Source organism: Pogona vitticeps, chromosome 5, assembly GCF_051106095.1.
Source record: "Pogona vitticeps strain Pit_001003342236 chromosome 5, PviZW2.1, whole genome shotgun sequence".
Classification (NCBI taxonomy): Eukaryota; Metazoa; Chordata; class Lepidosauria; order Squamata; family Agamidae; genus Pogona; species Pogona vitticeps.
The window spans coordinates 84,210,087-84,228,152 of NC_135787.1; the positions used below are offsets into that span (position 1 = coordinate 84,210,087).

An 18,066-nucleotide genomic window follows, 5' to 3' on the forward strand; every position below is an offset into this window, starting at 1 on the left:
TTTCCGCACCTGCCTTTGCGTGGCGAAGAGGCGGGAGCCTCGCTCGGAGGGGCGGGGGAGGATGAGGAAGGCAAAAGGTGGCCGCTTCGGCTCGGCCGCTGCGTGGTTCAGAGAAGCAGCCGCGGCGGCGGCGGCGGCGGCAGCCGCACCGGGCAGCTGGTAGCACGCAGCCTGTCCCCAGCAGCAGCAGCAGCCGTGGCGGCGGCGGCGGCGGAGTGAGCGCGCCCACGTGATTCCGGTGGCGGCTCCTGCCAGCGCCTCTCCAAAGAGCCGCACACCCAGAAGGCAGCGTCCAGAGCGCCCGGTGCTTGCTGTGCTCTCCGGCCCGCCAACCTCCTGTCTCGCTCCTTCCCTCGGCGTTCGCCGCCTGAGTTGCAGCCGCCAAGAAACCGCTCCCCCCCTCCCTCCGGGCAGCCCGAGCGGCAAAGAGTTTCGCGAGGCGGCCAGCCCGGTACCGAGCCGCGCGCCGTCTCCCTCGCCAAGCGCTCGAGCGCCTTTCGCGGTCTCTCCCGCTCCGCGGCTTGTTCTCCCGCTCTCTGTGCACTCGGGGAGCGAGAGGGAGGCATGGCTGGTTGCGGGCTCTCCGAAGATGCCGCCTTCTCCATCGCCACCGCCGCCACCTCCTCGTCCTGCTCCTCCTTCTGCAACCTCGCCGCCTCCTGGGAAGCCCCTTTCAGCCATCAGGTAAAAAAAAAAAAAAAAAGAGAGAGAGAGAGAGAGAGAGAGAGAGAGAGAGAGAGCGAGTGCGAGCGAGGAGAAAGAATCGGCGTTCTCTTCCTCAGAGGGAAAGGGCGCAATTAAAAAAATTGTCCCTGTGCCTCTTATTTCCGTGCCTGTTGGTCTCGTGCTCTGAGCAGGGCAACCGTAAGCGAGGCTGGATTTCTTGGGTGGGCTGTGCTGTACCTCCGTCCATGAGATACCAATTACTATTTTGTCCTCGTTCCTTTTCTCTAATGTGCGAGGGGAAAGAAGCGCAGGCACCCTTGTCGAAGGGAGTTGAGTTGAGGGAATGAGGCGAACGCGCCTCACCCAGAACAACTCCAGGGCACAACAAGGCAACTCGAGCAGAACCTTTCCCAAGTCGCTTCCTGTCCCTTCCCGCCCCTCTCCTCTCCCTTTACCCCAGGGAGGGAGGTTAAGAGTTTAGCTGAGGTGAATTCTCCGGCTGGGGCTGCCTCTTAGTCCCTTTCCTCGAAAGCGGAAAGTGGCGAAGATCTATTTTTTTGCTCCTCTGCCCGGTTTTTCCTAATTTCCCCTCTGCTATAAGCAGAGTGGTAAATGGTGGTTCTCTGGCAACCATTCAGGATGGCTGAAGATACGCCTCCACATGTTTAGAAACCAACCCACCCACCCCCGTTATATATATATAAATATAAACGCAACCAACCACCATTCTAGGGCTTTCCCCAGTCTTTTTCACCAAGCCCGAAACCTCCTACTTAACTTTGATGACTGTGCAATGCGGAGCTTGCATCCAAAGAACGACAAACCCCTTTCCATTTTCTTTTTCCTGTCCTGTCTCCCCCTTTTAGATTTTGTTTGTGTTAATGTATTGTTATTCTTATTAGGAGGAGGAGGAGGAGGAGTTGGAGGAGAGGTGGTGGTGGTTGTGGCGGCGGCATTATGGTGATAATAATACAGTGTGAGGGAAAGAACTGGCTATTTTGTGAGCTTCCCAAACATCTTCTGAATTAAATAGCTTCTGTAGTAGGCTTTTGCTGCCCCCACTGCTTGTTTTGTGAAAGTCGACAGGCAACCAGTAATTTAAGAAACTATTGTGCAATGAGCTTGACTTCGGGAACTATGGACAGTTTGGGGTGTAGGTGTGTGAGTTGACTTGTTGGTAGAATAACAGACTTTTAAAGAAGGTGAGATGCTCCAGCAGGCAGTATGGGTGAGGTAGTATTGGAGGAGGACAGAAGATCAGGCAACACCTTTTCTCCCTTCTTGCTTCCTAGTGGGTGTGAAGGATGCCCCCTTCTTCTTGGCAGTGTGCCTTCCTGTCAGGTGGTAGATACTCTCTCTCTCTCTCTCTCTCTCTCTCTCTCTCTCTCTCTCTCCCCCCCCCCCCCCCTAAGGAGCAGACTATTGCATTGCTGACCTTATGGAAAATGGTGCAGCTCACAGCCCTGTTTTCCAGGAAATTAAACTCTCCTAAACTAACACATGGCAGTTTAAGGGTACTCCTGAAAGCAGAGGACCAAGGCTGCCCATTTTCCACCTTCACCTCCTCCTCTTGCCTCTAGGAGTTGTTAATACAGAATGCACTTTCTTCAACAATCAGTTTGAGAGCTTATCAGACATTTACGGAAAGAAAGAGAAAGAAGGGAGCTCAGGGCACACTGTATTATTATTGATGGGGTTTTTTTTTCAAGCCCTGACAACTGTGTTGTGTTTCACCTTAAGCAATGGAATAAGTATTGAACTCTTTAGTGTGCCTCTGGGTGGGAGGAAGTATTTATCTGCACCCGATGAGGAACTGAGCAATGTACCTAGTGTCAAGTCAGTCTGATGGATGACTCTGCAAGTCTAGAGTGGGCAACGAGGAAGGGTTTCTAGTTCAATAATGATGCCAGCTATTTTATCTTTTCTTCTTACAGACCCTAGCATCCTAAGAAAAGTCTTTCAACATGCATTGCCAATCTAGTCTGGTTTCATGAAATTAACTTTAGCAAACATAATTAAAAACAGTCACTTTGTGTGGTCATCCATGCTGCAACAGTAGGATTTAGGACTTTCTTCATTTTGCTTTCTCATTTTTGCCTCTGCTGAAAGCTTTCTTTCAGAACTGTATGCATTAATGGGTGCCACAGTGTGATGGTACTGGGCTGTAGTATTTCTGTTGATAATATGGTAAAATAATTTAAAAATATATATGTCTATTTGTGCAGCCTAATTTACTGTGCAGTATAATTTCTAAAATACTTATTTCTGGTATGTAAAAAACACTTAAGCTGATTACAGGGGTGTTGGTAGGCAGATGATACAATCTGACAATAACAGGTTTGAACCAGCTTTTTTCTATGGTTTTCCTCAAGAGTGTCAGCATCCTATAAATGGATACATGTAAATTGTTAAGGCCTTTTAAATGTGAATCATTTTTTCCAAGTAAAAAAAATGGTTGTCCAGCTTGAAATCTGAGGGAAATTGCTGGTAAGTGTTGTTACTCACTGCAAGTAAACCTGTTGAATTTTATTTCAGATGGGAATCAGAGAAATAATTTGGGGAGGTGTTATTATTATTTTTTAGGTTATACAAACTCTTAAAATGTAGTATTCAAACTCCAGTTAGATATATGTAATGGTGGAAGTTAATGATATAGAACAGAAAGCTTAATTATTGTTATTGATACAAAAAGGATGGGTATATTAGTTTTCTTTTTCAGAAACTATGATCAATTCAAAAAAGTTTACATGGCTTTTGTCTCTGAGAAAGGAACTGTTCAAAGTGGCTCACAAAATGTGAGCACAAACATAAAACTAGCAATAAAGACCCTTTCCAGAATAAAAGCATCGTTGAAGAACTGAAGCACAATAATCTAAAATGAACAATAAATTTTATTTAACAATAACAAATTCAGAACACTTGTCCAATGAGAATTTTCTTCAGCTGCTGGTGGAGTATAGTTAAAGAAGGTGATCACCTAGGCTCTTGGCACAAAGACCATCACATCCAGAATGACTACACAGGCTTTTCATGTGTTGCCACCAACCGTGTCTCAGAAAGAAATAGCACAGGAAAGACAATAGCACACCTGAAAAGTATAGGAAGAATTCATACGCTAAGATATATATAATCAAATATCTGATCGGTAACATTTTTAAAGGCAATAATTCTTACAGTGCATTAAAACCTTGAAGTGCACTAAAAAAAAAATAAGCTGGCATTCAGTGCAGCTGATAGAACAGAGAAAACCCATCAGTTTACCCTAGTCAGAATTTTGGCAACAATATTCTGCTTTAGCTGACATTTCTGAGTAGTGTCCAAGAGCAACCTCATGCAGAGTGCATTACAGTAGACCAGTGGTTGCCAACTCCTGCTGCACTTCACCTACTAGACCTGTGCACGTCCTCTCAGAGTTGATATTCTTTATCCCTCAAATGAAGACAGTTCCCAAAGGCCCTTTGCAACACAACCTCTCTTCAGATAGGTCTCAAAGGCCAAGTCAAAATAAATAATTAAAATAGATATTAAGGGCAAACTCCAGCAAATTACTAGAAGACAAATCCAGATCATCATCATATTCAGGACACAAAGCCTACCCAGAAATGACTTAAAAATGACTTAAATAACTTTGGTTGCTGCTGGTTTCCCTAAAAGCACAAATCTCTAACATTCACTCACTCATTCCTTCAGAGTGGCTACTGTTCAGAGTAGAATAAAACTGCTTTGTTCTCTCCAGAATTGACACTGTTGTGTTGAGCTGCACTTAAGAACTTCAATCCATGTCTATCTCTCCTTTGTGAAATGAATACTTGTTCTGTTCTGTCTGGATCATAGGCTGGGAAGCATTGCATTAGACCAGCTGAAATGTTAGTAACTTATGGTGAATAAATATGCTGCACTTGTGAATGGAAGTTTATTTGTTCTAGTTTCTCCCCATCCCCATGCCCCACTCTTCAAAAAGAGAATAGGAAGAGGTTGTACACTATGTGCAAGCACGAAGTAGCTAAAATGTGTAATTAATTTATTATCTGTGTTTTAACATAATAATCTAACCATGGCCTAAATATAAAACACAGTTGCATTATATTATTTTTTGCTTGAAGTTATGCCAAAAAGTATGCAAGCTATCTGTTCTCTAAATATAGCGACAACATTTACCTTTTTTTTTTTTGTCATATGTAATAGTACAATTTGGTTTAGGGGAGGAAATCCTCAAATTTCAGTTTACCACAAAACGCCTTACAAAGGGCAAGCCAGCTGTAGTGGGGAAAATAGCTTTTTATTTGTAGATCAATATGATGCACTCTGTGAACATCTAATACTGTACCATATAAAAGCAGCCTTTTTAAATATCGATAGAACTTCAACCAGGACTTGCTAAATCTGTTCCTGGCATAACAGGATATATACTGTAACACTGTTGCACATAAACAAAACAACACAACAACACTTGAGTAGAATAAATTCTGGAATGGAAGAAGATGAGGACAAACCTTATGTAACTTCCATTTAGCATCCTGCTAACTTGAAATCATAGCATCAATTTCTTCTGAAATGTGTTATATTCAGGTATTAACTTTCCCCCCATTTCCTTGGCACTAAACATCCCTCTTTCAGCATCAGGCTTTGGACATGATTTTATACACATATACTGTCTATAAAAATTATCACAGACTAACTGTACCTGGGAAATTGCATTTCATAATGGAACTACAAAATTGACTGTTCTAATGCAGAGAGGCTTGTTGTTCCATTTCTGCATTTTATTGTTGAAATTAACTGGTTCCAAAGTGCTACCTCTGCAAGAGTTTGAACATCACATCCCACTTCTTTGAATAGAAGACTAATTTTGTATCATATTGCACAATGCCTGAAATCCTACTGGCAGTGTAAGCATACAGTAATGAAATCACACACATTGCAGTAGCAAAGTGTTGCTAATTACCTAGATACCAGTTGCATTCCTGGTTGTGTTCCTGTTGCACAACTGGGTGTGTATCTAGGAGTGCAATGAGTACTCCATTAATTAGTGGCAATTAACTATTGTGACTGACACAGTTTTACTTACACATGTGTAAATCTCTGGTAGGATTCTGGCCAACACTGCTGAAACTCCAAGTTTTAAATGCAGTTTGCCCTGCCACATATGGAGCTGCTCTTTGAGAAATATATTTCCAAAATCACATGGTCTGGTCTTTGGACATCAGGACTGACATTGATAAAAGAGTAATGCTTAAGATCTCTTCAAGTCCACAATGAAGAGTCACGAGATAACTTGTAACCAGACATTTTCAATTTCAATTTCAGTATCTGTCCTGTGGAATCGATTAAGAAAGTGCACATTATATATAAGAAGTTGAGCAGTGAGTCTGTTAAAAAGTTATACCAATGTATCTATGACTTCCTCTTTAGGCTCATTATTAGGAGGAAATAGTCTTTTTTTTTTTTTTTTTTGCAAAAGCAGGCACTGAGCAAAATAGGACACAAATTCAGTGTTCGGTGTTTGATCCAGGACATTTATAAATTGAAAGGCTGTATTTGCAGTAATCCACAGCCTCCGATGTTTTGTGGTAAATATATTCTGTCCACATCACTTTTTGGTTATAGTGTGTGCATGTTCATTAGTGATGGTGATGATGGTTGTGGTGATGATGTATACTTTCTAGATTGGAACCCATGGATTATTCTGTCTTTTCCTTCTCTCAGTATTGGCTGATCCAAATTTCTGTCATACCACAAAATAATACTTGCATTCTGTCACTAGGTGTCACTGTTGTGCTGCTGGTAAAATTGAATAGGATAAAAGAAGAGAAAAAATAAAGTAAAATGTTGTGGCACTTTACAGATTAACATATTTATTTCAGTTTGAGTGTTTGTGAATCGAAATCCATTCCTTCAAGCACAAAGAATGCAAATACATATTCTCTATATTATACATATCCCCATGACCAGAAGAGGATACAGGTAACAAACAGCTGTGCTATTTGCACCAAATATTACATCTGTAAACCAAGGAAGAAGAATAGATAGCCAGATGGTTAAATGGATGGATAGCTAGATAGCTAGAAAATACACTGATAGTTGCTAGTGAAGTTTCTCATATTACCCTACCTATATATATTGTGTTTGTTGTTGTTTAGTCGTTAAGTTGTTTCTGACTCTTCGTGACCCCATGGACCAAAGCATGCGCCAGGCCCTCCTGTCTTCCACTGCCTCCCAGAGTTTGGTCAAATTCATGTTGGTAGCTTCGATGACACTGTCCATCCATCTCGTATTCTGTCATCCCCTTCTCCTCTTGCCTTCACACTTTCCCAACATCAGGGTATTTTCCAAGGAGTGTTTATTTGAATATAAATATATAAATCTTGATATAAATGTGCAGAACTTTTAGTTATAACAAACCTATCATTCACTCATGCCTTTATATGTATGTATTTGGCATGCCTTCAAATATTATGTATTTTGCTGTTTTATATCCTGTCTATTTATATCCTGATAATTCCATGTCTGATCTGGGAAAGAAACTAAGATTCTTTTTATGTTGGACCCTAACTATCATCCTGACCACCGATCATGTTGGCCAGAGTTAGTGAGAATTGTAATCCATCAACAACAGGAGAGCTGCAGATTCCCATACTTGTAATGTGAGTTTTTTTTTGTGTGCTGTCTTTAATCAGGTAGCGAACTTGTGGCCCTCCAGCTGTTGGGCTTCCAACCAGGAAGGTGGGGGAAGGCAACACATGGCACCTGTGGTGCTGTGCATATGAACTGACACGAACCTCCAAACTGAGGTTTCTGCCCATCTCTAATCCTCGGTCATTGTAGTCAGTGGTAGAAGTGATGGAGTTGCAGTAACACAATATACCAAGGACCAAATTTGTCCTCTGCTGCTCTAACTTGCAGGACTTATCCTGCATGCAGCATTCACCTGTCTTTGTAGTTCTGGAGGCTTCCCAATGGTCTCCCATTAAAATACTATATATATATATATATATATATATATATATATATTTTAAAAGAATTGTGCTCCTGGAAACATGACAGTCCTATGCATGTGGCTCCTTTGTGCTTTGGTTTGGGCCTCCAAAATATAAAAATTGGAAGCGACTTCTGGTTACAACTGTTTCTGTTTTATTGCCTTTTAGCTGGGCCCTTTGTGGTTCCAGGAATAGGAAACTGACCCCAAACTCACTGAATCACTCATTTTTCATTTATAGTTGTATCAGCCCTTGAGAGCAAATGAAACAAGTTACAAGTACTGTATATAGTTTCCCATTGCAAATTACAGTGGGGTGAGGTGTTGCAGGAGTAATATTTTTACACTTCAAAGCATTGCATCAAGAGAGAATGAAGTTATTTTATTAGTGTAACAAGTAAGTTTGAAGAACTTTTTAAGGCATATTGCCCATTCTGCATCATACATATTATCTCATAGGCCATTTCTATCTTGGTTCTGACATTACATTTCATGCATTTCTCAAATACATTCTTAACTGGAAATTATTGGGATTAAAGCTTCTTATGTCCTTTCCTTTTTAGGTAAACCTCAACCTTTTTGGGGGGATTCTTCTGTAGGTGTCAGTCTGCATTTACACGTAAAAACGCTTGCACACTTGCCATTTTTAATGCCAATTTCCCCTGTTTGTAGAGTTCATTTTGGAACTTATTATTGTCTATTTTTGTTTTTAAACAATCAGAACATTTATAAATATGTTAAAAAGCCTGTATTTAACTATTGACGTGGGAGGTGTCCCACTGCTTACATTGCTCCAGTGTGAGAACAGTCATTTATAAATCACAGGGTTGGTTGCCCAAGTCAAACATCCCTACTCACAGCTCTGCTTTTCCTCCTCTTCTGTGCCTTCTGTGTTTAGTTATCATGGAAATATAAAGGATCTTTCTTCTAACAGTATGATTAGCAATTATGTCTAAGATTAACCCCTCTCTTTATTATTATTATATGTACCAGGAGGCAGGATTATAATTGGGTACACAGTTTATTGTATGAGGAAGTTTAAGCTCTCCCTCTACAGCCACAACCTCACTTTATAAAACTACTGTCTGCGTATGACTGTCAAAAAGATTCTTGCTCATATCAAATTGAGATGATTTTCTTTGCCTGGCAGGGTGGATGATAGTGGGTCTTTAGAATTGTAGCTAATAAAAAAGAAGAAGAGTTCATTGCAATTATTTTAAATATCTGATTTTTTTTGCACATTGCATTGCTGATAATACTTTTTCTATATCAACACCCTTGTCTTCTGGTACTCCCAGATGGCACCAATTTGCATCACCTTTAACCACTTTTCTTGTTCCCCAAGGCACTCCAAATGTACAATTCGCTAGTATCCACATCCAAAAAAGGGCAGAGAACTCATCAGGTCTCCATGAGTTTGAACTGGGACATATCTGTTCAGAGTTATATGATGAAAATTGGTGTCCATGCCATTTTATTATATGGATTAGACCAGGCCAAAACAAAACAAAACAAAACTAACACCTGTTAGGCAGAAAACTGATGATATTGAGCATCAATCAGATCTTTCCAGCCTACAAAACACTATGGCAAGGGCCTATATTAAAAATGTTATAGAACCAGCTAATTATCTAACATCTCTGGAAGTAAAAGGGTTTAAGAGAGCTTTTACTCTGGCAAGGCGTGCTGCCTTCCCTTCTGCTGTGCTTGAAGGAAAGTACAGGAATGTCCCACTTGCTGAGAGGCTGTGTTCCTGCTCCCTTGGCGAGGTCACATCCATGGAGCACATGCTTTTCCGCTGCCTGCATTATGCAGTAGCACGAACTCATATTATTGACTGAAAACATCCCTGACTGATCAGAGAAAACTAGACTTGAATATCTCCTCTCGGACAGGGATAGTAAGATATAATACAAGGTAGCTGGGTTCTGTCTGGCAATTTTCAAGTTTCAGAAGTTTCCCCACACTTGAGTCTGGTATTGGTATGGAGTGTTTTGAATCATTTGTGTACTTGTTTGTTTTATAGTTGTTTGTTTTATGTCTGTGTTTGATGTTTGATGTTTTTACATATTGCAGAGATTGTGTGGATCTGGGTTGTCCTCTTCTCTGTATGATAGGTCTAAGGACTGTAAATAAAGAATTGTTTGATTACGAGATGGCTTATAAGGAGATCATCACCTCACTGATAAAAAAAATTAGACTTGAGTTTATTGATATAGACTCCAAGATCATTTATCAAATAGCAAGATTTTGTATGGCGATACTCAGGTCTCGGAAATTCCATGGTAACTAGATACAAGATTTTAAATTGTGTTTTAAATGCCAAGTGCTTTTTTAATGAAGTACCCGAAATTTTGAAATGTTATGGTAGATACAGTACTAGATTTTAAATGGTCTTTTAAAGTCAAATGTTTTTACAAGGTATTTGGAATTTTGGAAACTGTAAATGTCTATGTTTTTCCTCGTGTGTGATTGGTCTAAGGACCGTAACAATAAACTGTACTGTAGATCTCCCTGAGTGCTAAGGTACTCTCACTGGCAGGCAGTCATGCCATAATTAAAATTAACCACCACCGAAGTTAAGGAACACAGGAGGGTGACCTCTCCCTGCACACCACTGCTGCTCATCTTTTTGTGTTCACTTTACTATCCCCAGCTTTGCCACTGGACTGGCAAATCCAAAAACAACATATGCAAAATAAATAAAAACTCCATATAATAATTGAAAGCTTCCAACCAGCCTTTGATCTAAGAAATCAATTCACAAGCACCAGAGTGCTAAACTCTACTCTAGGAAAAACTGAGGAAAATAAATAAATTTATATTTCAGGAGGGAAAATTGGCCATGGGTCCTGTCTCTGTTTGTCACTGATTATACTGGGCCAAGCCTTGAACCATCTGAATAGTAGAAAAAAAATGTGGGGACCAGTTGCATACACTAGCATGAAATACATTCCCTGACTGGAACAGCCTTTAGTCTGTCTCTGAAACCATCTCGAGAAAATAAAAGTGCACCAATAGTAAAAAGTGCTGTCCTCTGAAGATGCCGGCCACAGAGACTGGCGAAACGTTAGGAAGAACAACCTTCAGAACACGGCCAAAGAGCCTGAAAAACCCACAACAACCAATAGTAAAAAGCTTTACAGAAATAGGAAGTTAGCAATATGTCCCCTTTTAAAACTACAGTATTTTGAATTGTTTTTATTTGTGCTGAATGTGTTAAAATATGGAAGTGTTTTATCATTCTACATAAACATAGATTGTTTTTTGAAAGCACTTATGCTTGCAACAAGTCTGATAAAGTTATACTAGTCTACATGGATCTCTTTGTGTGTATGTGCCTGTCTTTTGTAGCAGGTAACAATAATGCAACAATTCTTGTTTTACAAAACCTCTTGTGCCTAGTAGCTTGGAGATTATTCTTACTTGCCTCTGGCAAGCTGTTATTTGCTAGCCTGCATTCATTGTTCTAGTAAAGCTCTTCATAGTTTAGTGCAGAATATTGATATAGAAAACTTACTTGTGCTGCAGAGGAAACAATGAAAAGTTGATGCAATTTAACAATATGATGTCAGTTCTTAACAAAACCTGCAATTTAGTGAGTTAAAAAGGAACTCCTCCACACTATCAGTATGTGACCTTGTCTTTGTTTACCTAAGAAGAATTTAATGCTGAAATATAATGAAATATGCTTGTCTAGAAGTATTTTAACTTTTAGAAATGAGAAACTGACTTTAAAAATGCAGGAGAAGGAAGACATTTTATTAGTTAACTGTTTCACAGTTAGATGAAGAGGACAGAGAATTCTTAGCTGGTTGCATGTTTAGGTGGGTTAGCAGAAATGTAAAAGTGCAGGGTTTGCATTGCATGGAGAATGGGGTCATCCACCCTTTGTACTCATCATCAGGGAAGCAGAACCTTCTTTCAATGTAACCATAGGAAATCAATGAGTACACTTTGCCAGTGTAGAGATAAATGTGTACTGCTGAAATGTATTAAATATATAAGAGAAGCAGTAGAATCGTTTACTACATTGTGGCAGAGAAAATTGTTTTTGGCTATCCACAAAATGATGTTTAATTGGGATACAATGATTACATTCCAACTACAGTATTTTATTTCTATCTCTTGTTTTATGTAATTTAACATAGACAAAAATTATCAGGTTGCCAAACGCTCCTCCCTGTGATTTATTCCTGTCTTGGACGTGATAATTGTCAGTTCATACCAAAGAGATGGGAAGAACCTCATGAAAACAGAAAGTGCATGTAAAGGAATAACTGCTTCATTTGGAAGATAAGTGGTACTGATTTCAGTTTCCCAGTTGCTGTAATATGGTCTTTACATTTTAAACATTTGCTATAAAATAGTTTAGCATTAAAAGAAAATAACAGTTCTTGGTGCCATGTATAGGAGATAGCAGTCCTCTAAAATAAAGAAATAGTAATATCCATGGTTTACAGGAAGGTTGTGGTACCATGCTCTATGGTACACTGGGATACAGGTATTCTCATTGTTTTCAGTGTTGCAGCTGGAAAAACCAAGGGCAGTGTTTCCAAAAGGAGGCACATTTTCATTGTTTTCAAAATGTATATTGGACACAAAGCCACAAGGTATCTCTGTGAATCACTTAAGCATATTTAAGAAACTGATTGTTACACTTCTGTGCCACCTCTCTCTGTAGAATTTTTTTTAATGCTTGAAGTCACAATGAGGGACAGAGGAAGTGAGAAGAGTTTCATTTCAGATTAAGACAGATTCAGTGCAGTGTGTAGTCCATTCATCATCCTTCTGCATTTGCTAACAAAGCTTGAATTAGAACGTTTACATCTAGATATAATTACAAATTATTACCATGAGAAGAACAGATGTAAATGAATTTGAGGGACAGAATTCTGTATCATGCTGATGTAATGGAAAGCAATGCCACTGCACTTATGCCACAGCTGCGGTGAAGAGGGCTCCAAAATGGGCTCTAGTAACAGCCAGAACATTGGTGGGTGTTTCCAACAAGGGAACTGAGAAGACTCCAGTTCCCCTAGGTTGTCATTCTGGACTTGTAGAGGGGCAGAGTTGCAGCTGGTGGAAGAGGGATCCACTTACACAAGGTAGATTGGATCTCTTTTTTTGCACAGATTCCAAAAAGCTAAAATTTCAGTAAGAGTGAAAATTGTTTAAGTATATGACTGAATATGACCCTAGGCAAAATAATGGATAAATATGGCCTGATACTATTGATAACAAGTCTTTGAACTGCAGAACTGCGGAGCTGGAAGAGATCCTACGGATCACTGATTCCAGCCCATATCAAGGAGGCAGAGTAGGGAATCAAACTCTCAAGATGGAGTAGGGAATCAGGCTCTCAACTCTGCAGCCGGATGCCTAAACAACTGAGCTTACACATACAAAAAAAAAGTTTCCAGGCATTCTTATTGACCAGGTTCACCTACTGAAGTAAGGAAATATGTTTTGTTGCATTTTGGTTTGCTTTTCGAACCCATACTGTGATACTCCTTCAGCTCCTCGAAGCCACTTTCTCCTAGTCCTCTACTAGTGATTGGAGACAAAGAGTGATTAGATCACTGGTTCTTAACCTTGGGTTACTCAGGAGTTTTGGACTGCAACTCCCAGAAGCTTTCACCACCAGCTGTCCTGACTGGGGTTTCTGGGAGTTGCAGTTCAAAAGCATCTGAGTAACAAAGGTTAAGAACCACTGGATTAGATAATCTTCAACATTTTGTGCCAATAGCTTAACAATACAGTCTCCCTGGATAGCCAGTTTTCCATATTTTATCTCCTGGCACATCCCCCAGTTTGGTCTTGCTGGGGGGGGGGAAGGATGATGTCCCACAGAGCAAGGAGTGTTGAAACAGGCATCTAGCCTATCTCCAGTTTTGCCCTATTTCACCCCTTTTTGTTATTTCCACCTTTCTCCTCTCAGAATGAGGTATTAAGTTGCCACTTTCTGGAGTGTGGTTTCATGGTTCCTCCATAGGATGTGGAGGCTCCTCTTTTGCTCACTGACTTTCACTGTTGCAGAATTCTGAATTTTGGTTAAATTCCTCTAGCTAATACAGCAGAAGTACTGAGATTCACAGAACTGAATGGCTTCAAGTTGCCCAGATTAATCCATCTCCTTTTCTCTTTCACAGGCACTTGCCGTCTCAATAACTTATTCTGAGACATTTGTAAGAATAATTAAAAAAAAACGTTTCATTACTTGCAGATCAACAGCAAACTGACAAACATCACTGCTTTCAACAAGAGTCCTCAACAAACTACAGTGGACCCTTGACTTACAGACGGCTTGACTTACAGACTTTTTGAGTTACAGACTTCTCTGGCCACAAAATTTAGGTTTGACTTGCAGACTGAGATTTGACTTACAGACCAGAAAAAAACCAAAATGGAACAAAAACGGCCTGTTACGGGATTAATCGGTTTTCAATGCACTGTAGGTCAATGGAGACTTGACTTACAGACTTTTTGACTTGAGAACCGCCTTCCAATACGGATTAAGTTCTCAAGTCAAGACCCCACTGTATAGAAAGGGGGAAAACACAGAGCAGAGAGGAGAGTCTATCTTTGAAATCAGAGGCAGGAGGGAACTATACTTTAGTGCTGGATATACTGACAGTCTCCCGAGTCCAGAAAAGTTCCCTCTCAGCCAAACTAAGGGCATCATGCAAGGCTGCAAAAATTCCAACATTCACTTCTCTCCTTCTCACCTCAAAATGGTGGCTTAGGGGGAAGCTGGTGTTTCTTTTACCTTTCTGCCTTTCCCTCGGGAACCCTGAACTGAACTAACTCTCCATGGGTTTATGGATCTTCCTACATCACCCACTCCCAAACCTTGGGGGGGATGCCGCCTAAAGTGGTCAAAATGACCAGATAGGCGGAGTATAAATAAAATATATAAAATAAATAAATAAATATGCAAATTTCCTAACACTTTCTACTTCAGTTAAGGAAGCCTCTTGATTCCTGACACCCTGCATCCTCCCACCAAATCTTTCTTTCTCCTGCCTTTTCTTTCCCCTTTATTCCTTCTTCCTCCTTTGACTCCTTCTCCACAACCAGTTGTTTTCTCCCTGGGCTTTTAAGGATTCCGGTCTTTTCAGGGAATTGAGTCCAATCAGAGTTTCTGCCTTCTCTACAGGGGATCTGGAGGTTAGGATTTCTGTTGTTTCCGTGGGAAGAGGGGATGGCATACTGACAAGAGCAGTACCCTCCGTGTCCCATTTCTTATACAGATCCATAAACAAAATATGACTTGTTAGTAAACTGAAACCCACAGTTTGCTGTAGGTTTGTTCAAACTATGCTTTGTGGTTATGTCTCAGTCTTAGAAACACATACTGTCTTCTTCCTGATCTCTGTGTACAGGCAGGTATGAGTTTTCCTGCATCTGCACGGCATAACCCATATGTGTGAATGCCAAAAGTGACCACTCAAAGAAACACAATTAGAAGCAAGCAATATGTTCTTATCCCTTAATTCTCCCTTAGCTTTCCAGCTGCTCACCCTGAAACTCTGAAAGGAGGTTTTGGGACCTGACCGAAGAAGTGGGACAGAAATGAATCAAAAATAAGGAAAGTGGCTGGTGGTGGCCATTTTCAGGAAGTAGAGACCTTGCCCCTTGCCCTCAAACTCCCAAAGGCTTCTCCGTATCAAAACGGATCCCTAGGGAGTCCTGAAATTTAGGGAGGCAGAATAGGATGTTTTAAATTAAATTAAATTGAATTAAGGATTAATATTGCATCCTGATGGCATCATCAGCATTAAGACACACAGCTCTGTGAACAGGATTTCAACCACTGGGTCTCTTCTAGGTGGGACTGAACTGAAGGCACTGAGAATAAGTAAAAGGGTTTGAGAGTACCATAAAAGTGCAGTGACATTTTATTGTACTTCTCTTGGAGTGCTACGGAATTATTCTCTTCATTTCTTGTTGTTAGTCTTTCACATTATGAAGGCTAATGATGATGATGTGCCATCAAGTCAATTGTGACTTATGGTGACCCTTTTCAGGGTTTTCCAGGTAGAGAATACTCAGAGGTAGTTTACTATTATCTTTTTCTGGGGGGCACCCTGGTACTGTGCAGTTTGACAGGCTGGATATAGTCACAGGAAACACAGTGGGGAGTCACACTCCCAACCTCTGACTCCCCAGCCTGAACCTAAGCCACTGAGCTAGCAGGTCAAAGAGGTTGGTATTTAAGATTTTGGATACCACAGTCGTATTAAAAATTGAGGCCCTGATTTCAAACTCAGACTTGTATCAGAGTTCACTGCTGTAATTTATTAAAAAGTCATCAGAGCCATATTTAGTATAAGGAGCCAAAGAAAATGAGGCAGAGAGAGCAACAGAGACAAGCTTATTATATTTAAAGATACTGTACCTGGGATCTAGTTTGACTGGAACAGGATATCAGGGCCAGATCCGTTCCTAATAAGTTTCAGTTATTTTAATACCACTTTGAATCTATGAATTGTGGCGGTGGAAGTACAGAGCATTGAGACCTTCTCATGTGTTATCAGTTTTGTTCAAAGGGATTGTCTGAAGAGATCTGCGTAATCATATCTCTCCCCACCGGCTTCATGCATTTTGAGAACCTACATACGGCTTTCTTCTGCCTATTAATAATTATAGACCTGAATTTAAACCACCATTTTTTCTAATAAGATTTGAAGAAACCTATCTTGCATGAGTAGTTGTTTGCCTCAGTGCACATGCTATAGAACCAAAGACCCCTGCATATCTGGATTCAGTGGCTATTTGTGCACTATAGGTTATAACCTCTATATTCTAGGAATCACTAGGCCTTAAGATGTAGTACAGCTTGGGAAAGCAAGGTCCACTCATATTTCTCATTGAGAAATCACAACTGAAGTGCATTAATTTATCCAAGGCATGTTTGGAAGATTTGGCAGAGGTGGGGAAGAATAGAACAAACATCTCATGTACCTTAATCATTCTTGCCTTAAAGATTTGCCTCTTGGATTGATGAAAACAGTTTATTTCATCAATTCTCAGATAACTATGTGCCAGAATTCTTCCTTTTCATAATTGTCTCTTGTTTTTGCTCTCACTTTCTCCCTTATTTATTCTATTTTATTATTTATTTGCAAGAGCAGTTTTAGTCCTTAATGTTAACAATGAATGATTATGATGTTCCACTTTCGTTTACAACATAAATTAGCATTTTTGTTTTCCATTGCAGCTTTTGAATGAGGAATTATAATGCATAATTTGCTGCAAATAGATGTTATCATCTTGCTGGATGAGACCAGCCTCATAAACTAGTACTAGTGATAAAAATGGATTCAATTACTTCTCAGATGGAAACAGTTTACAAACCTCCACATAGAAAAGTGGTAGGGGTAGGGGTTGCATTGTGCAAATAATTAGATTTTTTTAAAAAGACAATGTATATTGAATTCTATTGACACTTGTTTAATTGTTCACGGTAGCTTGACTTGTATAAAAAAATCTAACAAACATGATTTACATTGTGTTAAGCTAGTTACCTGCACAAATATTGTTAAGCTGAATGCATATTAACAATATACCTCTTTTAAAAGGGGAACAAAGCAAGATTTTTCTTAATTTTTTTTAGCAAAAATAAATGATTCTGTGATTGCAGTCCACACAGTCTCCTGAGGAACAAGACATTAAAATATGTGTCTTTTTATTAGCTTCTCTTGTAAGCAATATAATTGTCCAGGATGACTATCTTGAATATGCAGATTAAATTGATATGTGCATACAGAAAATATGGTCATATGGGAAATTTTAAAAACTCAAGATAAGTCATATTCATACAGGTTTACAACATTTAAAAATACATCTTGGTGGTAAAACCTTTGGCATGAATCATGCTGCAGCTCTGTTGATCTCAGCTGCAGCCATGCCATTTCAAGGTGTAGTGCCCAGGCCTCGCTAAAGAGCGCTTAGCACTCAGTCAGAGAGTTCGACAGGCCACTTACCTACCACCTTTGCGCTGAGGCAAGTCCCAAGACCTCAGCGGTGCGTAACGTAAGCCCCTTGAACAAGTCTGACCATAAAAGAACACTTTTACCCAGTACTTTGGAAGTACAGACACATGGGCTTTGTGATTCCTTAGAACTCACAACAGCTCAGTTAGGTAGGACTCTTAAAGATAGCTAGTTTGTGGCTCTCTCCACCTCCTGGATTTATCCAGACCCTGCTGTTCAAGAGACCAGTCCTTTGTAAGGATTTTTATAATTAATTTTTATTAGAAAAATAGAGTTTCATGGAATCTGTTTATATTGCTCAAGCTTTAGTATAAGGAACATATTCAAAGATTATTGCAGCTAAATAAAATAACAAATCCCCATTAAAATTAAAAAAAACTACTAAGCTGGGCTAGGGTGGGCTAGCGCCCCACCTCCTTCTTTCTC

At 40.1% G+C, this 18,066-nt stretch overlaps 1 protein-coding gene across 2 annotated transcripts in view; it reads left to right on the forward strand.

Moving 5' to 3' along the window:
- The first annotated feature begins 234 nt into the window (after positions 1–234).
- PPARGC1A (PPARG coactivator 1 alpha) overlaps positions 235–18,066 on the forward strand; it is a 913,403-nt gene continuing 895,571 nt past the window's right edge. The window contains exon 1 of one of the 2 annotated variants that reach the window (XM_078394052.1): positions 235–684. In XM_078394052.1, the coding sequence (XP_078250178.1) occupies positions 565–684 (120 nt within the window). In that variant the 5' untranslated portion in view covers positions 235–564. The remainder of the gene's footprint in view (positions 685–18,066) is intronic. The other variant, XM_078394051.1, reaches the window with a different exon arrangement.